Source organism: Xyrauchen texanus, chromosome 2 (assembly GCF_025860055.1).
Source record: "Xyrauchen texanus isolate HMW12.3.18 chromosome 2, RBS_HiC_50CHRs, whole genome shotgun sequence".
Classification (NCBI taxonomy): domain Eukaryota; kingdom Metazoa; phylum Chordata; class Actinopteri; order Cypriniformes; family Catostomidae; genus Xyrauchen; species Xyrauchen texanus.
The window spans coordinates 24195941-24221018 of NC_068277.1; the positions used below are offsets into that span (position 1 = coordinate 24195941).

Genomic DNA, 25078 nt, shown 5'->3' on the forward strand with positions numbered 1-25078 from the left:
ATTGAAAGTGTCATGGGAGGAGTCGCGTGGCGCAGTGCAAGGAGTGGACGTGTGAGCGGTGAGCTCTGCGCACTTTGCTAGTTTTAATGCTATTTTTGTCATAAACCGGTGAAATTTGATTCACTCTTATTCTTACCTGTTCTAGGTAGACAATATGTAAAAAAAAATCAAAATCCTCGGGCTCTGGAGATATTAAAAGACACTTATATGCTCAAGCTGATTCCCTGATCAGAGTCATCAGAGAGGGAATTAGTTGCTAATCTGCTAGTGACCAAGACAGACCTGCAACACATTTGGGAAAAACTGGGAGATTTGGAGAATCATAATTTGAATCATAAAAAAGAAACAATGTCTGAATTTTTGTAATTCCTGAGCATGAGGAAGGCAGAGATATGGTGAAATTCCTAGACAGGCTGTTCCCGAGTCTGCTCAACATAACAGGCCATAAGCTGGAAATCGAGTGAGCTCACAGAGTCTCGGCTCTAATATCGGCTGAGGGAGACAGGCCCTGATCAATTCTGGCAAAATGTCTTAGATCATCCAATAAAGATCTTGTGTTATGCGAGGCGAGGAGTAAAGGAAGGCTTACTTGGAAGAATAACAGCATTTTCTTGTTCCCAGACTTTGCAAATTTGACAAGAGAGAAACATGATTGATTCAGGGAATCCAAGAAACTCTTACATCAACAGAAGGTTGCTTTTGCTCTGTTTCCGGACAAACTGAGAATAGATACTAAGAATGGACGTAGAGAATTTACATGCCCACAACAAGCACTGTCTTTCATAAAAGCATAGGAGTGAGTAAGCCTTTTGGTGATTTTCATATTGCTGTCTAGTGGACCGACACATTGAACATACCCTCGACTGCCCGAGGAAGTGTGGCAACTTTTTAGTTTCTCTTTGTGCTGGTTCTGCCTAGCGGCTAGAGTTCATTTTATGTAATATAATTTCTTCAAGACAGCTTGTGGATGAATTGCTCGTTTTGTGTGCTAATGCCTCCTGTTGGCTCGAGTTGGTTTTGTTGAATATTTCTTGCAGGACATTGGAGTTTGACTGCCCGAAGAACTGAACATCCCACTAGTGGCTGGAGCTCATTTTGTGGAGGAACACAACTTTGAGACAATTCATTTTTCTTTTTTTTTCGCTTATGGGCTGGAGTTTATTTTTTAGATTATCTTCTGTTGTGTAATTCTGTATTACATATACAGAAATTACATTTTATAGAAGCACCAGATTTGAGCAATCCAATGGCAAAGTTGTCGCAGGGACTTTCGTAGGCGTACATGGACTGTTGGTGCTGTCCTGCACGGGGTTAATGTGCACATTTTTCTTTTTTCTGTTTGTTTTGTTCTGGGAAAAGTTCTGGGGTTGATTTTTGTCCTAAGGTTGGAATGAGGTCTTTATAATTTTAGTTTTGACACATAATCTATTTTTTTCTTATGTCAAAATGTCAAATGTTGATATGAGTGAATTGTCTTTCCCCACAGGAATGTGAATGGGTTGGGGCAACCCATAAAAAGAAGGAAGGTTATTTATTTTCTTAAATGTAAGAAATATGATATTGTGTTTTTTCAAGAAATGTATCTTTCCCCACGGGAAGCTCAAAATTTGGGAAGATATGGGGTGGATATGTTTTCTTTAGAGCAGGGGATTCATTACATTGATAAGTAAATATCTATAATTATTATTTTCATTTATTTCATATATATATAAAGAGGGGTTTGTTGGGGGTCAGGGTGGGGTTGGAGTTATCAAGAGGGGGGAAGAGAAACAATGGGGTTTAATGGTTGACTCTGAATATTAATGTTTTTATTTGTTATGTGTCATGTTGAGAAGCAACCAATAAAAATGTTAATCTGAATGTGTTAGGAGAATTATTCTTAAATGTTAAATGCATCTTTGGTTTAAACTCAAAGCAAGATGAAGTTGTACAGAATTATCTAAAGGTGTCTCTACATTAGCTGATTTTTCCAATGATTTTCATGTGTTAGCTTCATTAACATAATCACCAGCCAGTCAGAGGAAGACGCTCCATTAGCACCTCTCACTGGGAGGTGTTAATCACTTGACCGTCAGGACTCCCTGTTGAGTTAATGGCTTCAAGCACTGAAAAAACACATCTGTTCTGTTTGAAAAAATAATTCTGTCACTGAGAAGAACTGACAAGATTACAAGCTGATCAGAATTTGTTTTATCACATTTAGCTGCATATCATCACAAATGCTGATTAAAATCCATAGTGATTCTTTCATATGCAGAAATAATGCAATTAATCAACTAATGACTGATAAAAAATAAACTTGATGGACATTTTACAGTTTTGGTGCATTTTAAAATATAACCTTATGAAAGCCAACCGAATTATTAAGAAAAGGCAACATTGTAAATATTTTAGCCCCGTTTCAGAACAATCAAGCAGTTACAGGTCTGAAAATGCCCCAAATCCCTCTATTGCAATTGCAATTTGACTCATGTTGTTATTATGGCAAACTCCAAGTGACAGGGCTCAGAAAGAGATGCGGTGAGTCGTTATGTGTGTCACCTCTCCACCACTTTTAATCGGCAAGTGTGTCATAACCAGGGCTGGACTGGAAAGAGAAATCGGCCTGTGATTTTACATGCCAAATTTTGTACAATGAATTACAGACCATATGCATTGAGGATATCCGTGCTTGTTTAAAGTATCTGTCATACAAAAAAGTATTTGATCTCACATTTAATGCTAGCAATAGCTAAATGTAAGGCTGATAACCTGAATTATTGGATGAAAGCAGCGAAAACGGACATATATATATATAAACACACAAAAGTACATACAAAACAGTCTTTGAATTTTTTTAGTCATGTTTCAATTCAGCTGTTATCCTCAAACATATAGCTGTCTATAAGCATTCAATACAATATCTAAAGGCAATTTCACACTATAGCTGATTGATGTTGTTCTCAAAATTGTATTCATGTTTAAATCTTAGATTATTTTATTTTTGATTAGAAGATTAAATGCTGACTTGCTAATAAACGTGCATGTGTACAAAATGTGTGATCAAATAAAGAGCCATAATTTGTTCTGGAACATTGACTGTTCCTGCACTCTTAAATACCTTTTGATTTCAAGTACGGATAAGTGTTTACATTCTCTGTTCTAGTGCACCTCTTGAGATCAGGAGAGTGAGGTTTACACTGCACAGCTATGTACCAGCTGGCTCCCATTACACTCACCCCCCTAAACCTCACTCCCATCCGGGTCACGGCACCATTGTGACACTCCTGTTCTACCCGGTCTGTACGTATATATATATGTTGTTGTTTTTCTGTCTGTTTCTTTTTCTATGTAAACAGCATCTAGAGATGCAAGAGTGTGCCTTATGCAATTATGTATGTATGTCTATAATGAGTCTGAAAGGTTCATGTAAAGGGATTTAGATGGGCAATGAGGAGGCGAGAACCGTCTTGACAATATAAATAATAGTTTAATGAGAAACTTAAACAAAAGACACAAACACACACGACGGACATGCCCGTAAATGATCTCTCTCTCCTGCACCATCTTCCGCAGTCGCCCCTGGCAGCGGCTCAATTGCTCCAGGCAGTCGGGAAGTCAAGTCCCCACTCGCCTCGTGGACGGTGACCGTTCACTGCTTCCGGGCGGTCGGCTACTCCATCCCCCGGCGGATGCCAGCGGTGCTCCCCCGGGTGGATGGCAGAGAAATAATTATTAATATCAATGGCCAAGGCAAATGTGGCAGCGGGGGCGTGGTCAAGCGCCCGTCTGGGAGAGGAAAGCGTTAAGGGCGCTTACACCTGAGAACACCTGTCTCTAATTCCAGTGAGCAGGAGGAGAGTGGCATAAAAGCAGACACAGAGCCTCCAGTCGAGAGAGAGAACCCAACAAGCCAACCCCCACCAGCAGATTTCACTGAGAGAATGGTAGAAAAGACTCTCTGTTTTAAAATCTGGCCAGAAGTTTCCCTGCCTTATCCCCTGACTCAAAGTATGACTGTCTTGCCATACATAGCCAAATCTCATCTTCCGTGACAAAAGAGTTGGCCATCAGATGACATTCAGTGCTTCAGCTCTACCTCTGCACTTTTAATATTCCCTTCCAATTCCACGAGTTCTTGTGCTTTGGATTTTTTGGTGAATACGGCATACTGTATGATCCGGCACCTAAGAACCACCTTAAGTGCCACCCAAGCCACGCCCACAGAGGATACTGAGGATCAGTTGGTCTCCATATAGACAATGATTTCAGCCTTTAACATTTGTTGGAATTCAGGATTTTGCAAAAGGGATGCATTAAAGTGCCAACTATAGGATTTATTTTTCTCCATATGTGGCAACACCTCTGTGATCAGAACACACCAGGGTGTGATCTGAGACTAAATGTTTCCAATTAAGCAATCAATAACAGATGAAATGAGGGACTTAGATTTATTAAAAAAAAATCTTTTCTAGAATAAATCTTATGGACTTATGAAAAAAATCCCCAAAATGTCCCTACCAGATGGGTTCAAAGGTTTCCAAAATATTGTAATATTTACACATCTTGTGAAGCATCAATGTTTCTCTTGGGGGCTTTTTTGCATCACTATGATCAAGGACTGTGTCCATCAAAAGATTAAAGTCTCCTCCTAATATTATATCATGAGGGGTGCCAGCGGCTTGCAACATCCCTTCAAGATTTATAAAAAAAACCCTGATCATCAACGTTAGGTGCATAAATATTAGCCAAAATATTTTATAATATTAACCCCAAGCACGATAGCGCCAAATGGCATCCATCCCTCCAAACTCAAACAGTCCATACAGGCATACGAGACCCCCTGGGACAACTTTACCATCGGATTGCTCAAGTCCGTTGTTACAATGCAAATTTTGTGAGACAGAATTACACAGCAAAAGATAATCTATTAAACAAACTCTAGCCAATAGGCAGAATAAACACAAAGAGCATATAGATTCATCCATAAAACTGCCCTGAAGGTGTGAGACTCCACAAAATAAATTACAGCCACTAGGAACCAGCACAAAAAAAAGGAGTGCAGATTTCTCAAACAGTCAAGCTAATGTTCAGTGAGCCGGTCCACTCGGCTGCAATATGAGTGCAAGCAAATGGCTTACTCCAATGGCATTGCAAAAAATACTCCACAAAACAAACTCCACAGCCAATAGGTGGAATAAGCACAAGAGTGTGTAGATTCATACATAATACTTTACTGAATGTGTGTTATTCTACAAAATAAATTCCAGCCAATAGGCGGAGCCAGCACAAAATGAGCGCAGATTCTTCAAACAGTCTAGTGAATGTTCAGTGAGCCGGTCCACTCGGCTGCAATGTGAGCACAAAAAGATGATCCACTCACTCCATTGACTTTATGAAGGACATTGCTGTGGGCATGTAAATGTTTTTCAGCCATCCTTAGTATCTATTCTCAATTTGGCCTGGAATATCAGTGCAAAAGTGACCTTCTGTTGATGTAAAAGTTTCTTGTATTCCTTGAATCGATTTTTCCTCTTGTCGAGTTTGCAAAGTGTGGAAAAAAGAAAATGCAGTGGTCCTTCCAAGAAAGCCTTCCTTTACTCCTCGCCTCACGTAACACAAGATCTTTATTGGATGATCCCAGAAATTTGTCCAGAATCAATCGGGGCCTGTCTCCCTCCGCTGAACCCCGAGCCAGAACCCTGTGAGCTCACTCGATTTCCAGCTTGTGGCCTGCCATATCAAGCAGACTCGGAAAGAGCTCATCCAGGATTTCCACCAGATCCTGTCCCTCCACTCCCTCCAGCACTCCCACAATACGGACATTATTCCACCGTCTACGGTTTTCCATGCCCTCCAATTTCTCTCAGACATGCTCCAACTCCACCTTAGTTGCTAGTGGATATAGCAGATTATTCCCTCTCCGATGACTCCAGGTAATTGATCCTTTTCTCAACATCTTCCACTCTTGTAATCACATCAGTAATCGATGATTGATCGATCGACGTATCACAAGTCAGCAACGACCTCTGTCAGCATTGCAGACATGTTTACATTTACATTTATGCATTTGGCAGACTATTACAGGGACAATCCCCCCGGAGCAACCTGGAGTTAAGAATCTTGCTCAAGGACACAATGGTATGGTGGTGGCTGTGGGGATCGAATCAGCAACCTTGTGATTACCAGTTATGTGCTTTAGTCCACTACGCCACCACAACTCCACATGTTCAGCATCTCTTGAAACAGAAAAACAAAAAGAAAAGGCTGAAGTTAAGTTTTATTTTTTCATTATAAATTGTTTTATAAGCATAACAATTTGAATGAAAAATGTAATTGAAAAATGAATATACATTTCTGAGTTGGTATGTCCCCTTTTTGCTGGAATGACAGCATGCACTTGAGCTCCCTACTAAACAGACCAGCTTAAGGGAATAGTTCACCCAAAAAGGAAAATTCTCTCATTATTTTCTCACCTTCATGCCAAAAATAAAATCCCACTCAGACATTTCTCTGTAGTATTACCGACCGGGCCAATGGGGCCAGTGCCCAGGGGCCCTTGACTACCAGGGGGCCCTTGACAGCCTGGGGTGCGCAATCTAGTTTGGTGATCCCTCCCGCTTGAAAACCCTTTTGGGTATGACCAATGAACACCCCCCACCCCCACCCGCTCAACAACTTTTGGGTGGAGGGGGGCCCTTGGTGATAATTGGCCCCAGAGCTTTGCAAGTCATAATCCGTCCCTGGGCCCGAGCAACTGCCCTTTTGCCCACATCGGCTGAGGTGCCCCTCTGGGTGAAATATAGGCTATAGGCCGACATGTATTAAAGTGTCTAATGCTTAGTAACATACACATCTGAAATTATGTGACTGTATTGTTGTGTTTTAGTATATAAAACCTTGCTGTTTATTTTGTAATGGTTTACAACGGCTGTTAGATAATCAGGTCTACCAGACCTTCCTTATCATTTGTAATCAGTCAAATATTTCTCTATTTCTTGGTCTTCAGATTAAACTGGATCTGAGTGACACAACCGACCCAGAAAACCACAATCTTTTCAACTTTATAGTTTGTTCGAGTTGTTTATGGCAATAATGAAAACATGAACTAGTACCAGGAAAAATATTAGAGGTGAAAGTGAAATTCATATTTGTTCTTCAGTTGTCTCCATGGAATGATTATTAGGCTACTGTATATTTGATACATTAATAATAATAGGTTACTGATTCAATGCTATAAGACTTTAGGTCTGTAAATCAAAATTTGCAATTTCTCATCCTAATTTTGTGGTTTACAAGGGTGTATTACTAACAAGGGTGTGAATGTTTTTCTCTTTTTCAGTATTGTTGCTTAATATTTCCTACAATTTGATATGTACAAATTGTATGCAATATAAAGGACTATGGTTAATTATATAATAATTATTATACTAGCAGACCCCATGTGCCCCCTTTGTTTTTCCTTGATACTTTTTAAAGCAGCATAAAGTGAATGTGGACTTTATATGTGTCAAAAAATCATGTGTTGTGCATGCGCTCTTTACATGTACAGAAGGTTTTAACCATGGATTTAACAAATAGAAAATATTTGTCCTGCATAAACTAAGATTTTGTCCCTTACTGTATATATTAGATGAAATCATGTTTAATGATCCCAAAACAAATGCTTTTTTCATTGCGCATGAATGCAGCAAGCTATGTTGGAAGATGTTATCCGCAACCACTAATCTAGTCATTTTTTTACATTTCACTTATCGTGGCTTGGGGTAACTGACCAGCAGTTATGTGCCATTTTATCCCAATGCAAAAATCAAAAGCAACAGGTGGTCGATTAAGTGAGATAATTCCGCTATGAAATTCTCTATGCGAGAGCGAAAATCTTAACAAATCAAATGCTCAATTGTACAATAGAGGCATGTAAGCAGAATGCTGCACCTGCAAATTAGGAGACACTGATCCACAAGATCATACATGCTTATCAGTTTTGATGCAGGGATTTGTTTGTGTGTGTTCACCGGATTCAAGGAAATATGCTTTACCAATATTCAGTATTATCAAGCTTATATATTCAATTGAGGGTGCTCTAACGTTCGCAACCCCACAGAACCGGGCCTGCATCTAGCTGGCAGCTGCACTGACGTGATTGCAAAACAAAAAGATACCTTACTGTCTACTTATCTATTCATTTATTATCGAATGGTAGTGTAGCCTACTAGCTTACTGTAAGGGGGTTAAGATGGGCAAGGAGGAGTCGAGAACCGGCTTGTCAATATAAATAATAATTTAATTAAACTCAAAACAAAAGCACAAACATAAACACACACATGACGGACATGCCCGCAATTCTCTCTCTCTCGAACCGTCGTCACCGGCCGCCTTTATCCCTCGCACGCTCCATCAGGCCGATTGGGGACCGGGCGTGCGACATTCCTGCCCGGCCCCGCCCCATCCGCTGCACACTTACCTTTTGCTGCACTACCATGTTCACGTAGAGCATCCTTGTGCTTTCTGGCATCACACATATGATTCCAAAAGGTATATTTTATCATTCTCGCGGCCTCTCCACACTCCCTTTCAATTTCCTCATTCTTAACTTTGATTTATACTTTGCATTTATGTAGGCTAAAAGGTTTTCAACTTCACTAAAAAATTTTGAGCTCCATAACCTCAGGCCTATTGCTTATTTCACAGATTCCCAAACCAGCATATCACAAAGCGCATTTTGGGTTGAGCATGTGGCACTGAGCGGCTTGAGCGAGCGGAACGGAATCTTCAAAAAGGCGCTCTCAGGGCCTGGGTAGATCAGTGCGTATTGAAGATGACTACCACACCTGGAGTCGCAAGTTCGAATCCAGGGCATGCTGATTGACTCCAGCCAGGTCTCCTAAGCAACCAAATTGGCCTTGTTGCTAGGGAGGGTAGAGTCACATGGGGTAACCTCCTCATGGTTGCGATTAGGGGTTCTCGCTCTAAATGGGTTGAGGACCTACTTAGTAGTGGGAATTTGGCATTCCAAATTGTAAGAAAATGGGATGAAAAAGGCGATCTCTGCTCAGGTGGAATTATCACCGCTCCTCTCACATGCTCTGATTTTTAGAAGATTTCAGCTCTGTAGGTCCATACAATATAAGTGAATGGTGACCAAAACTTTGAAGCTCCATAAACACATTAAGGCAGGATAAAAGATATCCATATGACAGGAGTTTTTAATCCATGTCTTCTGAAGTGATCTAGTTAGATTGAACAGACCAAAATAGAACGTATTTTTCACTGTACATCTTGCAGAGTACATTGTGCACAGAACGGGGGCTGCAGGGGCACAAAATTTCTCCCAGATTTCTCTTCAAACTCTGTCCATGTCCTTTCACCCCTACCCCTACTAAGGTCTGTGCACATCACTGCATCCTGTAATTGCAGTCTGTAGGTACGTTCCTGTTTTCAAGCTTGATTACACTTCCTAGCGCCATCTAGCCTTGATGCATTTGCATGCATCAAGCTCTAGGAAGTGTAATCAAGCTTGAAAACAGGAATTAATATGGCATGGATATGGATTAAACCACTGGAGATTTATGGATTACATTTAAGATGATTTTATGTGCTTTTTGGAGCTTCACATTTTTGGTAACCATTCACTTCCATTATATGGACCTACAGAGCTGAAATATTTGTCTAAAAATCTTTGTGTGAAGACCAATCAAGCAAGCATACTATGGGACACCAGCACACTGCAGGATCCTTTGACAACACAACATGATGGCGACCAGCAATTCAGTTTTTTTACATCAGGGCTGATCCATGTTATCTAGGATACTGTTGTCGTGCACGTCAATGGAAATAAGGAAATCAGTCCTTTTCTACAACTGAGTTAAAAAAAAATACAACTCCCTTCATTCCTTGTAGTATACAATTTGACAAGTACCCAATGGGCGCTGCGACCGCTGTCACGTGACTCGGGCTGAGCACTTCCTGCGGTGGTGCAAAACAGACTGGCGATCTCAGCAACGGAGAATTGCAGTTTCAGGGTAAGTAAACACATTTGCAAACGAAAGATTACACAGGTCGCACATTATGTCTTCTCGGCTGGGCTTAATCTGTATTTAGCACTGCTTAGAGCGGCATCTGGGCTTAAAGTAGCGCTTGAGAGCTAGCATAAATGTAGGCCGAGCTATTTCCTGTTCTTATTCCTGTGCTGGAATACATTCGCTATGGAAGTGACACAGATGAAAGCGCTAGAAGTTATAAAAGTGGACTTTTTAAACATTTGCAAAGCGTTATGATGTATATGTCATGATCTGTCACTGTGTGATTCTGTACAGAGGGAAGGATGGGTATAAATATCGGTCAGCTTATTACTGATCTTCATTTTCCATAACATCATCACACAAGTTATTGAAAGTGTGTAGCTGCTCTTTGTTATGGTTGATCTGGCTGTTTAACTAAAGCATCTGGGTGACAGTGTTATGGAGTAACTATGGAGAAAGTGAAAGGGGAACTGCCCTGGGCTCGTGAAAGATTGATCGATTATATATATCTCTCATGCCACTGAAGTCACCGTGGACTTTCCATTTAAACTATTTAGATCGAATGGAATCATTTGCTTTTGTGTTATTAGTTATGCTTGCAAGTTTACTAGACAGCAGTGATGAAGTCCCTGAAAGTGTCCTGTCACGCCAAAGCGTCCTATCATGATTTTAAATATCTCTCTGGCGCTGTAATCATTTACATGTTTATCTTTGACCAGTAAAGTCATGTGTCATGCCATCAGGTGTTCATCATAGCTTTATATTTATATGTCCCACAATGACTCAGAATTCTGAACTTGTGTTTTCTGCACAACAGTTCAGCACAGACGAGTATATTAGCCTATATTTAGGCCAAATAGTGACTCCAGGCTCTGGTTAGGATGTGGTCTGTATACAAGACAGCCTATTACAGATAAATGTTTGGTGTCAACACCAAATAAGCAGTTAAAGAGAGCGAGAAAGAGTCATCTTGTCATTAGTTAAATCAATTTTTTATGTAAAAAAAAAATGACTTGGTAGTAGTGCTGGGCGATATGTCTGAAATTATATCTATATATATTTCAGCCTGTTGATGATATTTTATATATATAATTATATTTAATTATATAAATATATTGATAATAATGTATTTTCTCTAAATTTGTTCAAAAGTTGTTTTGTTTTTAATCAGAGGAACCATCATTTCATCCAAACAGCCATTGTAGCAGTTTAAATATTTTAAAGACATAAAATAAAAAATCTAATTATTTGTTTTTCATTAAATAAACACAATGGAGGATGAAATTCAATAATGTTTATTGATATGTACTTAAAAAAAGCATTATTACTACTGATCTATATGGTTATTACCTTCAAATGTTTTTACTGTGCAAAGCTACTTTACTGACATATTTTTGAAAACCCAGTTGAACATTGCATAATACTAAATGATTACTGTGGGACATGTCAAGTTGATTATTATACCATTATAATTAGTGGTGGATAAAGACAGTCAAATGAGAGAAGATGCCAAATCTACTGTCACTCTCAGCAGCTGTAGTAGAAACCCCCTCGCAGCTGTAGTAATTCTTTTTTTAAACTGATTCCAGGGTAATATAACACAAAGCATAATGTTATAAATTTACACTCAATATTTAAAACAAATTATCATATCAAAATGTTTACTAGACAGTTTACAATGTTCTGCATTTCATGAATCACTGTATTCCCCTCCTTTTGTGCCATTCTGTGCCATATTTGTAGATTTGTATAATAACTTCAGGGCTTAAAGTATTCCGGCCGGGGGCCGGATTTCCGGCTTGAGGGCAGGTCCGGCCTCTGGCGCAGGCAAAATTTATTAATCAGGCTGCAAATTACAGTCGGACGCACTTTCGGCGCGGACGCGCTTGGAAAAAACGAGTGCGCCGCTTCCATTATGAGCGCGCATACCGCGCGGCTGCATTTGAAACTGGGAACTTGAATGCGGTTTAATATTTTCGAGTCAATTGATTTCACCTACCAATCATATGAGAGGAGCGCAGCTCTAACTAACGTCACAAGCCTATCAGAAGCAGAGCAGGGCGGGTCCTGGCAACAGTGTGATTGAGATCCATACCTCACGTTAGCGTCGTCGGTGAAAGCATGGAGCGCAGAACTCCAGAAACAACATTAGGTGACTTAATGTCATCATGGATGAAAAGAAAGGAGATGTGAGTTGGTTGATTTCAGTAAATTAGCTCAGGTCAGCATAATCATATTTTCTGTCTACACCTTTTGATGTTAGCCTTACGTTGACTGAGCTAACATTAACATACACTTCTGCTAGGTAACTTCAGACTGTTAGTTAAATATTTAATGTAGAACATTCTGTGTAGCTTACTAAAAAAAACATTATGTGTAGGCCTACCATGAAAACGAGTCCACTTTAAACCGCTTTATTTTCTGTCAGCAATGTATGACAAGTAACGTTGCAGTGTGTACGCACCTTTAGTGCTGTCAACGTTAACGTATGCGATTTCTTTTTTTTTGTCCAGCTTTAATGTTTTAAAATATTTAACACAATTAACGCTGCATCCGTTCTTTGTCATTCTTTAGCTCTTATTAGTTATTAGTTTGTCCACCAAATGCTTTAAACCATTAATGTGCGACAAGACAAAAGAGAACGCACTTCAGTAAATGTCCTCCTCACACACACACACACACATGTTGTGTTTCCATGTTTTATGGGGACTTTCCATAGACATAATGGTTTTTATACTGTACAAACTTTATATTCTATCCTCTAAACCTAACCCTACCCCTAAACCTAACCCTCACAGAAAACTTTCTGCATTTTTACATTTTCAAAAAACATAATTTAGTATGATTTATAAGCTGTTTTCCTCATGGGGACCGACAAAATGTCCCCACAAGGTCAAAAATTTCAGGTTTTACTATCCTTATGGGGACATTTGGTCCCCACAAAGTGATAAATACACGCTCACACACACACACACACACACACACACACACACACACACACACACACACACACACGAGGCACAAAAAGTCGCGAACCAGTATCGAATTCTCTTTCGCGCTTGAACGAACACACACATTTATGCCAAAATGTCCGTTTTGTCGAGTATCCTCACAAGAATCAATCATTATTAACTTTAAATGAGTTAAATAAAATCTTAAATGGAAGTAAAGAGTAGTGAGAGAATGAGACGCGTGAGATCCTGTCACCAGCTGTAGATCTTAAAGTGACAGTAGCCACTAATTCTGTCTGTCAGTAAAGTTAACCAAAGAACAAAGGGAACAGAGAAAACTACTAACTACTCTTTGACTAAAGAACGCTTGTAGCTTTAATAAGGATTAATCGAATTTAATTTATAATTTATGCATTGCGGACTATTTTATAACCCTAAAATTTAGTATACTAAATAAAATATCAGTGATACTGGCCTTCATTAATAAAAAGATGCCATTAAGATACAGCCGTAATACTTAAAAATAAATGGTTCCATTTGAAGATAAGTCCGTCTCTGCAAAACTTAATGGGCATATGAAAGCACATTAAAATCATCTCGATGTTGGTCAATTTTACATCGTCAGCAAAATTATCTCTATTATATCGTTAATATTCAAGATATCGCCCAGCCCTACTTATGAGCCATTGGCTCGTTATCTGAAACATTATGGAGCCAAGCTAATTGATTTTAGTTGTGAAATCATACAATTGCTTGATTTAGATAGAAAGCAGAAGAAAAGGAAGACGGCCGATAACCCATTAATCTGAGGTTTAATAAACAGTATATATTGTTGAGAAGTTTCCATTCCCCTTTTGTCTCTTCAATGTTCACACCCCTTTCATAATTTATACAAATATAAGAGATTTGTTTTATAATTATTTAGTACTGCCCTTCAGAATCTACATGAGCAGATATTTCCATTAAGCATGCATATTGTAGTGTTGCCTTCTTGAGCTTTAATTAATGTTTGCACCTTGTGTAATAGTTGTGTAGGAGTCCCTCAATTGTCCTAAGTGTAAAAAGCTGGATCTCATATATATATATATATTACAGTGCATCCAGAGTATTCACAGCGCTTCACTTTTTCCACATTTTGTTATGTCACAGCCTTATTCCAAATTGATTAAATTCATTATTTTCCTCAAAATTCTACAAACAATACCCTATAATGACAATGTGAAAGAAGTTTGTTTGAAATCTTTGCAAATGTATTAAAAATAAAAAAACAACTTGATTGGAGTCCACCTGTGGTAAATTCAGTTGATTGGACATGATTTGGAAAGGCACACACCTGTCTATATAATGTCCCATGGTTAGCAGTGCATGTCAGAGCACAAATCAAGCCACGAAGTCCAAGGAATTGTCTGTAGACCGCCGAGACAGGATTGTATCAAGGCACAGATCTGGGGAAGGCTACAGAAACAATTCTGCAGCATTGAAGGTCCCAATGAGCACAATGTCCTCCATCATCCGTAAATGGAAGTTTGGATCCACCAGGACTCTTCCTAGAGCTGGCCATGCGGACAAACTGAGCAATCAGGGAGAAGGGACTTAGTCAGGGAGGTGACCAAGAACCTGATGGTCACTCTGACAGAGCTCCACCATTTCTCTGTGGAGAGAGGATAACCTTCCAGGAGAACAACCATCTCTGCAGCACTCCACCAATCAGGCTTGTATGATGGTGTACAGATGGAAGCCACTCCTCAGTAAAAGGCACATGACAGCCCACCTGGAGTTTGCCAAAAGGCACCTGAAGGACTCTCAAATCATGAGAAACAAAATTCTCTAATCTGATGAAACAAAAATTGAACTCTTTGGCCTGAATGGCAAGTGTCATATCTGGAGGAAACCAGGCACCGCTCATCACCTGACCAATACCATCCCTACAATGAAGCATGGTGGTGGCAGCATCGTGCTGTGGGGATGTTTTTCAGTGGCAGGAACTGGGAGATTAGTCAGGATCGAGGGAAAGATGAATGCTGCAATGTACAGAGACATACTTGATGAAAACCTGCTCCAGAGCGCTTTGGACCGCAGACTGGGTCTAAGGTTCATCTTCTAACAGGAAAACGACCCTAAGCATACAGCCAAGATAACAAAGGAGTGGCTATGGGACAGCTCTGTGAATGTCCTTGAGTGGCCCAGCCAGAGCCCAGACTTGAACCTGCTTGAACCTGCTTGAACATCTCTGGAGAGATCTGAAAATGAGAATTTTGAGGAAAATAATGAATTTAATCCATTTTGGAATAAGGCTTTAACATAACAAAATGTGGAAAAAGTGAATCGCTGTGAATACTTTCCGGAAGCACTAATATATATATATATATATACACACACACACACCGATCAGCCAAAACATTAAAACCACCTGCCTAATATTATGTAGGTCGCCCTCGTGCCACCAAAACAGCGCCAATCCGCATCTCTGAATAGTATTCTGAAATTATATTCTTCTCACCACAATTGTACAGTGCGGTTATCTGAGTTACTGAAGACTTTGTCAGTTCGAACCAGTCTAGCCATTCTCTGTTGACCTCTCTCATCAACAAGCTGTTTCCATCCACAGAACTGCTGCTCACTGGATGTTTTTGTTTTTGGCATCATTCTGAGTAAATTCTACAGACTGTTGTGTGTGAAAATTCCTGGAGATCAGCAGTTACAGAAATACTCAAAACAACTCGTCTGGCACCAACAATCATGCCATGGGTCAAATCACTAAGATCACATTTTTTCTCCATTCTGATGGTTGATGTGTACATTAACTGAAACTCCTGACCCGTATCTGCATTATTTTATTCACTGCACTGCATTCACACGATTGGCTGATTAGATAATCGCATGGTGGTGTGCTCTCTAAAGATGTATTCGATAACTCACAAGGTGATATCTGACAAAACCGCATATGAATGCACACAACCCGACTGTTGCCAGTGGCAACTAGATTTGAAATTGTCGCAATCAATTATTTTTGTTTATAAACCATTTAACCAAATAAACCATTTTAGTCGCAGTCTGGAGCCCTGAGATACAACAGTTCCCCTAATGAATTTTTTTTCATAAACATGAATAGTTCTATCACAGAAGCATTGTTTCTGTATCACATTATTTGTTCTTGGCTGTGGTGGGGATTATGATGACCTGAAAGTACGGTGGTAGTACTAGAGGTAGGCTGAAATATCAGTTTTTATATATATATATATATATATATATATACTTATGGACTGGCAGCCAAATATAATGTACAGATTTTGCTCTTATGGGAAGATTTAGGAATTTTTATGGAATTTATTCACCAAAGTGGCATTCAACTGATCACAATAAATAGTCAGGACATTAGTAATGTGAAAAATTACTATATTACAATTTGGAAAAAAAATAAAACTTTAACTAAAGAGTTCTCATCAAAAAATCCTCCACATGCAGCTAGGGCTGGGCGATATGACAAAAAATATTATCACGATATTCTTTTTCATATCATTCGATATCGATATTTATCACGATATTCAATCACATTTGCACATTGCATATTTTTTTTTAATTTCCAAAAAAAGAAGAGAAAACAGAATCCTAAATGGTCTAAATAGTATTTACAAAACTGCGCGGGGGGCCCAGACACAGATATATATATATATTTCTTTATATACAGATATCCAAGTATGGGGGCATATAAGCCCTTGTGACTGAGGAATGATGCTGTATGGGGGTTCAGGGATATCTCCAGAGAGACACTTTTGAAAATGTAAAAGTCTGAATGGATCATTTTTCTATTTTCATTAAAGTGAGAAAGTCTATGCTATGCTTGCAATTCTTCCTAAAAGGCCTGCACCACTGAGTCTTCTCTGGTGTACTGAAACTTGCATTGAGCAGGTAGAATTCAATGAAGCTGTCAGCTGAGGACGTGAGGCGCTAGTCTCAAACTAGACACTCTGATGTACTTATCCTGCGTTCATTTGTGCGTGCGTGCTTAAACTGTATATATGCCTAATTAGGCCTGTCACGATAACTATTTTTGTTGGACAATATATTGTCCCAGAAGAATTGCAATAAATAATTTTATTGTCATTTTAAGACAATTTCATACCACAGATTTAATGATAATTTAATAGCATAATAATGCAATTACACCATTTAAATTTTTTCAGGGAAATGCAGGGACACTTGCAAATAAAGAGCAATTCAAATTTCATTCTTAAGTATATTCATCCCAGCTCTTTGATGTGCTTATCCTTCGGGCAAGTAAATTGGTCATATACTTGTCAGAGTAAAAAAGTGTCTTGTCCAGAAATATATATATAGTATAATATATATATATATATATATATATATATATATATATATATATATATATATATTTTTTTTTATTTATTTATTTTTTTTTTGCTGTTGTGTTTTTAAAATTAGCAGTAAAATGGCTGTTTAATGTTAACAACATGGATACAAATTCTAACGAATCCTGAGAAATTACCCTGTGTATTTAAAATTATATGTTGGTCATTGGCAGATAACATAATGGTGAAATTTTATCAAGATTGAAGATTTATCAACATATGAAAATTATCAACAACCCCACACCTTCACACTTAACATGTCCTCTCTAGAAACATGTTATTATCATTATTAAGGTTTCAATTAGGCAACTTGTCCGGCTGAGCAAGTAAAATTCACTTTGACTTGCCCTAGAAAAAAATCTACTTGTCCCGAAACAAGCGTTAATGTCAAACACTGAGTTGTATTGCCACTTTTTTCGCTGCCAATGTTTTTAAACAAAGTCGACATATCTGCACGTTCACGTTAATTGGCTTAAAGCCTAAATGTTCCAACACCGGAGCTGCGGATTATGGATTTTAAACCAAGTCCGTTTGGACTTATTCTTCCAAACTGGCTGTAGTCTTCAGGAAATCACTAAATACGCCTCAAGTAATGTCTTCTCTTTGCGTGTGTGTGTGAGTGTGTGTGTGTGTGTGTGTGTGTGTGTGTGTGTGTGTGTGTGTGTGTGGGTGTGGAGGAGCTGTCTGAGCCCCTCATCTGACACAGAGAGCAGACGAGAAGACAGAAGCAGTGCGATTGGCTAAAATGTTGGTGGCATACATTTTTATGTAAACACAATGGGCAATATATCACGTCAAAAAATATTGAGGTCATGCCCATATATCGTGTGATAAGTCGATATAGTAATTATCGTGATAGGCCTAATGTATATACAGAACTCTTCACCTGGTGAAAACAAATTATAATAATATATATATAGACTATAAAAACAGTAATTTGGTTAAATACATACATATAGAGCAATGTAATGGAGCCAAGTCCCTGGTGTATTTCAAGCGTGTTTATAGTGAAAAGTTCAGCGTTATGCACCAAATCTAAATTTTCTGGTTATTGTTGGGATCTTGGTTGCACACTAAAATGCTTTTGTGATTTTATTCATTTTTGACTCTTGTTGCTTCAACATCTGTTCCAGTCATAGTAAGAAAAGACTAAGAATTGTTTCATTCTATAAATAGATTTTTTTTAAACTATCTGCAGATTAATTGAATTATCTGCCTTTTCCACCTCCTTGATTATTGTTATCGGCAAAAACCAGTATGGGCCCACTTCTAGGTAGTATCAAACAGTGATGCATCAGATGATCGAATTATGGTTATCGTATTCATCTATTTACATGGTTCTCCAAGGACAAAAAAACGTGGCAGTACCATGTTATTTATTTTGATATATATTCTTTTGACCAAATATATATGATCAAAATCAATATAATCCAGTGAGTTGTAAACCGGAAGCTTGTGTCACACAGCTGTGGTGTCACCATGGTGTGTTAATTGCTCATTTTGATGCTACTGATCAAAACTGTTTGGTTTATAATTTCTCTCACTTCCACTGGTTGACACATCTGTCATACTTTCCTCCAAAAATCTTGTCTTCTATGAAGAAACAGAAACTTAAGGTTATCAGGGTTCATTAAATGACCAAAGAAATGTCATGATTGTTGGCGCTGTGGCACACACAGTATTTAGTTAATGTGCAAATTAGAGCTGGGTATCACCAACAACGTCACAATACAGAGGCCAACATTTTTAGTTTTGAAATGAATTGCTCCTGCGCATAAATTAATATAACAGTTGTTTATAGTAAACAGTATATGTTCATTTTGTGCCATTCAGATCACAATATATATAATATATTTTAGGCCATAGGAAGGGTCACAGGTTATTGGCAGTGCAAAATATTCTGTGCTAAGTGAAAAGATATATTAACCTGCAATTGTGTTTTCTTAATATTATTGGTCCATTTCACCATCGTATGTGATGCCTCCACTGCAGATCTTTGGCATTTTCCACACTTCGGTTGAGAGCAGGGTACAAAACTTTACTTTTTTGATTTTTACTTTTACCAGCCACTTCGATTTTTACAGCCAGCTTTATCAGATTCAGTTTGCAGTATAAAGGCTATTCACAATTCATGTACAGTAAAATGCCGTGATTTAAACCAGAGATAGGAACGAGTACTCTGGTACTTTGACGTGGCAACAATGATCAATCATGAAAACGATGGTGATCATGCATGATATGACTTTTCACTTAATTCAAAATTCAGTGACATTTACCTGACAACTAAACACAAACGTGTCAAGTGGGAGCTTATTTTAAATTTTGAGATTGATTACATCTGCAAAATGTTTGCTAAACACGTTTTATTATCCTTTAATTTCAGAACTTTGACTTGTAAATGATTATTATTTAATAAAAGTGAATGTCACTGACAGCAAACCTCCCTGCCCTGGGTGCCAAAATGATTGCATGTTGTAACACAAACCTGCATCAACGAAATGGGAGTTGAAGATTTCCACACACGTTTCCAAGTTAGAAGTCTGACATAATGTGTCATTCCTTTGCACTTTCCCCAGTTGAAAGGTGGAAATTTCGACTCTCTGAGTTTAATGGAATGCTTCATGAATCATCACAACAACAGTACGGAGGGTCATGGCTTTCCCCACAGGAGGAGACACACACACACCAGGCTTGTGGCATTGGACTCAACGTGCAGAAGCAGCGCAAATACAGCAGACGAGTGTTTCAAACAGCTAGACAGAGCTCAGCTAAATGGAACAGAATGCAGCATCTGAACTGCAGACCAAAACCGAACTTCAATATTACATGCATATTAAAAAACATGATGATAATGGCGTGTCCTATTAAGCCAACCGCGATTTGAAAATACACAGTTAAGACACTAACTAAAAAAAAGTGGTGCGTGCTTACTAATATTACATTATATTATGATTATGCAATCTTTTGTACATTTTGTAACAGATAATTTTATAACAGCCTATAATAATGTAGAAAATACACTGGAACAACAAGATGCAGTGCAGCAGACAAAGACGTTTGTCAGACATATATAGTTATGTACATTTCATTAGCCTAGTTTCCATCCACCTTTTGTGCTATTCTCTTACCGACAAAGTGAAAATGCGAGAAAAAAAAGCTAAATATGCCGCCTTCTGCCCGTTTCCATTCAAAAGGCCTTTTATCTATAAAAAGGGTGTGCGTGATGACGTCATGCCTAAAAAAACACTTTCGCATAGGTTTTGGTTTAGCGCAAAATAAATCTGCCCTAAAGCCGTTTCCATTCAGAAATGTGTGTTTATCGCTAATTCGCCTCCCAGATGTCCCTAATTTTTGATAAAATGGGGAGAGTGTTGAGACAATTTATTGAAATTAGCCAGTTTACTAGCATTTTAATTTCACAAATAAAAGCAATCAGAAGAGTTGAAGATTTGCAAAAGGGAACAGAACTTTGCCCTTCTGATAGGACTGTAATATTGGTCCTGATGTTGCACCTATCGTAGGTTGGCACCGGTTCCGAACCAAAAGCGGATCGTCATGGCCCTGTTCAAGCTGGCAACCTGCACCAAGTGGAGAAACTTTCTGTCTCCGTATAAGGACCATCAATCAATGTGTACATGCGTTGTGCACAGTTATTAAAGAAAATAAATTATGCGGTGTAATATCAGGGTTTACATATGATAGATTCCTGATATTCAATATTTTGAACAATCACCTAATCAAATTTCCTGCAACTTTTAACAACTAAATGAACTTAATTATTTTAGCTTCAAAATGCAAATTTATATTTTCTGAATAAGCAGTAAATGGGTCTGAAACCTACAGATCAGTGGATAGATTAGCTAAATTACCTGAATTTGTTCAAACTGTACCTGCCTTTTGGTTAATTTTATACCCTGTTTGAAAGTAAAAGAAGCACATATCGGCTGCCTTTTCTTGACATAAGTACTGGAAGATTGAGGTTCGTCATGTTACACAGTACTTTAGTTTTGCAGTATTTGGACACCGTGCGAGTCATGTCATACACCCAACTGCCGGTTTTAGGCAAAAAGCCCAAATGCAGGTTTTAATTTTGCTGGCGGTAGCATGAGTCTCATCCAATTTACATGTGGTGGTCAACTAATGTTCAGGTGATTAAAACAGACATTATAGGCTACACTCGAACTTTCAAAGTGCTGCATAATATCGATACTGACGTAGCTGAATTGATTCGCACATCAGCAATGAGAACGTGACAATATATAGTCATATCAGTATTTTGAACACAGCCCTAGTGCTCATGACATATAAGGGCTTTTGGGGATTCTCATGGGAACCAGGTTCAAATTTGACCTGCATTGTTCTCTCACTTTCTCACTTCACTTCCCTGTCATCTTTCTGATGTCTTATTATTAAAATGCATGAACCCCATAAAAAATATTGAAATAAAATAAATGTCTCACTCTTTTAGTAGTGGTGGAAGAAGCAGACCCAGTGATGGCCTCAGCTCCTATAGGACCTTACAACTCCAGTCCTCTGAGGAACAGTTCCAGCCAAAATGTGAGTGAAGCCTGCTGTATTTGTGTGTTGCCCCCCATGCTCTTGTCCTAACTATAACAGAATTTTTAAAAAAAATCTCTCTGCTACATTATCCTGTAAGTGTTCAATCCTTAAAGCTGGAGGGTTAGACTTTTGTTTTCTGCATTAATAACATTTACATTTATGCATTTGGCAGACACTTTTATCCAAAGCGACTTACAGTGCACTTATTACAGGGACAATCCCTCCAGAGCAACCTTGCTCAAGGCACTTGCTGGGGCTTGAACCCCCGACCTTCTGGTCAGTAACCCTGAGCCTCAACCACTGAGCCACCACTGCTCCATAATAAATAATGCACTTCACTGGTATCAATAGAGCTGCCCTTTGCTATCCTTTCCTATAGTATCGAGCAGACATATAGATGCTATAGAATTCAACCAGACCAACGCATTGCCAATGCATGGTCCGGTTGAACATGCTTAACCTGCATTCTTGTGTTACTGTGGCAGTCTCAAGAGGGCAATAGAGTTACCTTCATAATCTGTTCCATTAAACTGCATGTTTAATTATTCAGGTAAGTTGTTATAATTATATAGACTTACTACCTTATTCTCTACAAACTGCTGTTCTGCCATGACAGGAGTTGGCATGAAAGAGAAAACTCACCTTAGAAGTTTTGGCGGCGGTGGCTCAGGTATTAGAGCAAGTCGGCCACTAATCGCTGGGTTGGTGGTTCGATTCCCAGCCCACACGACTCCAGATGCCGAAGTGTCCTTGGGCAAGACACTGAACCCCAAGTTGCTCCTAATGGCAGGCTAGTGCCTTGCATGGCAGCTCTGCCACTATTGGTGTATGAATGTGTGTGAATGAGTCACAGTGTAAAGCACTTTGAATACCGTTAAAGTTAAAAAGACACTTTATAAGTGCAGACCATTTACATTTGTGCATATTTCTTGTTGGTAAATGTAAAAAAATATGCTTAATGGAAATGGGAACTTGTGTGTTAAAAAGCATTAGATTATTTCCATAAAAAGCAGTGTGCCTCCTCCCTGCCTGCAAACATACATATGTATGCACTGGCTGGCTTGGCACATTAAACATCAGTGGGCAGTGGGGATGCCGGGCAGACAGGGAGTTGGCACGCCACTGGGGCTTGAGCCAGGAGACTGCTGTTCTATACATATGTTTGTGGAAATGTAACACCTGGCAGAACCCGACCATCCATTTTCCCTGGGTCCTCAAGGACAGCTAGAAAGATTTTGTAGAGAGGACCATCCATCTGTCTCTGTGATTGCCTCTGTTTGTCTCTTTGACCTCAGTGTTTGCACTCAGTATCTTTCTTTCTTTCTTTTTTTTTAATGACATTGAGTATGTTTACATGGGCAGTTAAAATCAAGCTACCACAGGTTTTTGCATAGTCATGCTACAGTCTTCATCACTCTGTCCAAGTATACGTGACACCATGCATAATCGAATAGCTGAAAGAAGGACGTCAACCGAGGAAGTGACCTATATGTTTTCCAGTTGTCCATAGTAGCGCGTCGAAGAAGTCAAATAACTAGTTACTCAACAGCAAGATGCATACAACAGGCACTACAACATGGAAGTCTTTATAGCCATGTGTATTTTGTACTTTCTTTACTCATTGAATTTAGTGCAGATTAGATGTGCATTATTCGTTGTGCTGATGTTGATGTCCGAAGGCAGAAGACGCAATTTGCTTCTTGATTGTTCTGACTATACAAGCTCTGCTTTGATTTACTTTGCACCTTCAATTTACAAGGACATTATCCTTATCTCTGTGTAAAGCTTAATAACAATGCTTAGATTGAGGAGAGATGTTGTGAATAAATAGACGATTAATACAATTACCATAACAATCATCTTTTTTACTTACTATGCACAATTTACCTACATTTAAAAGATTAATGTTTGGTCTGTGCATGTATTGAAAAATTAGTCTGACATCAATTACCCTTTATTTTGAAATGGAAAGAGTTTTTTGATGCTGTGAACAGACCACATGGCCTGGTCAATGGATTGGCTTCATAATGCGGTGTACTGCCAAAGCATGTTTACCATGCTCTCTTTAAATTTTTTTTTTTTTGTATTTCACTCTGTATAACTACCAAATACATACAAAGTATAACAAAGTTCTCTCTACTATTATTCTGATATTTCACATTCTTAAAATATAGTGATCCCAAATGACCTAAGACAGGATGTCAGGAATTGTGAAAAACTGAGTTTAAATGTATTTGGCTAAGGTGTATCTAAACTTCTGACTTCAACTGTGTATTTGAGATCTATTCTCTAAAAGCAAGTCTAAATATCTTATATGCTGCTTCTCAGGTGAAGGCATCTTTTTTTTTTTTTTTTTGGGATATTATAAAATGTTCATTTTTTATATTATATTCAACATTCTCAGATAACAAATTTTCTTCTGCTGTATTGCTGCTAAAGTAAATGCACGTTGTTTTAAAGGAGTTTTAGATATTTATACTGGAAAACAAGCCCAAAAAAACAAACAAATCAAAAACTTATTTTGTTGCAGTGTATAATGGGGCAAAGATTACCCTCACCTTTTTGTTCTATTCAGTCCATCTTTAACTCACAAAAAAACAAACTCTCTTATTAATAAAGCTGGGTATTGCCAATTTTCTTGCACAATGCACAGTGACACATATATTATGAGTCAATAAATTGCAAGCCATCATGTTATAATCTAGCTGTAGCAAGCACGTGAGCTCAAGGGACTAGCGGCACTGCGACAGAGTGTGCATCAGCCGGTGCAGTTTCAATCTCTTCCCCCTTAGATTGGGACACTTCGCGCAACTCATAGAAGAGGCACGGACCGCACAGTGAAATGCCAGTTTCGGAATTTATAGTGACCTGCTTCCTTATTATTTGAACTTATATAAATCTATAACGCATTAAATATAACAGCATTAAAGATGTAACGCCGGGGTGTTCCTTTAAAAATGCTCGACACGTGAGTGGTAGCTCTGGCCCTGCTTATTCCACAATGAAAGTGCTTCTGTATTTCTTTTATTTTTGTAGAATTCTCTCTTACTTTGCGATCTACATCACCTGAAGCTTTTTGGAAAGTTTAGTGTGCATCTGGACTGTGAGCTGTATTTTCTTCCTCTCCTCAGTCGAGCTGCAGTGCTGCATGAAATGTTTCGATAGCGTAGATTAATTGTTTCAGCCTTGGAAATTA

General features: G+C 38.6%; 1 protein-coding gene across 2 annotated transcripts in view; it reads left to right on the forward strand.

The window, feature by feature from the left end:
- The first annotated feature begins 9937 nt into the window (after positions 1-9937).
- The window catches only part of LOC127662042 (myotubularin-like), a 41339-nt gene continuing 26198 nt past the window's right edge, over positions 9938-25078 (forward strand). Inside the window, exons 1-2 of one of the 2 annotated variants that reach the window (XM_052153026.1) lie at positions 9938-10001; positions 21791-21879. In XM_052153026.1, the coding sequence (XP_052008986.1) occupies positions 21817-21879 (63 nt within the window). In that variant the 5' untranslated portion in view covers positions 9938-10001; positions 21791-21816. The remainder of the gene's footprint in view (positions 10002-21790; positions 21880-25078) is intronic. The other variant, XM_052153027.1, reaches the window with a different exon arrangement.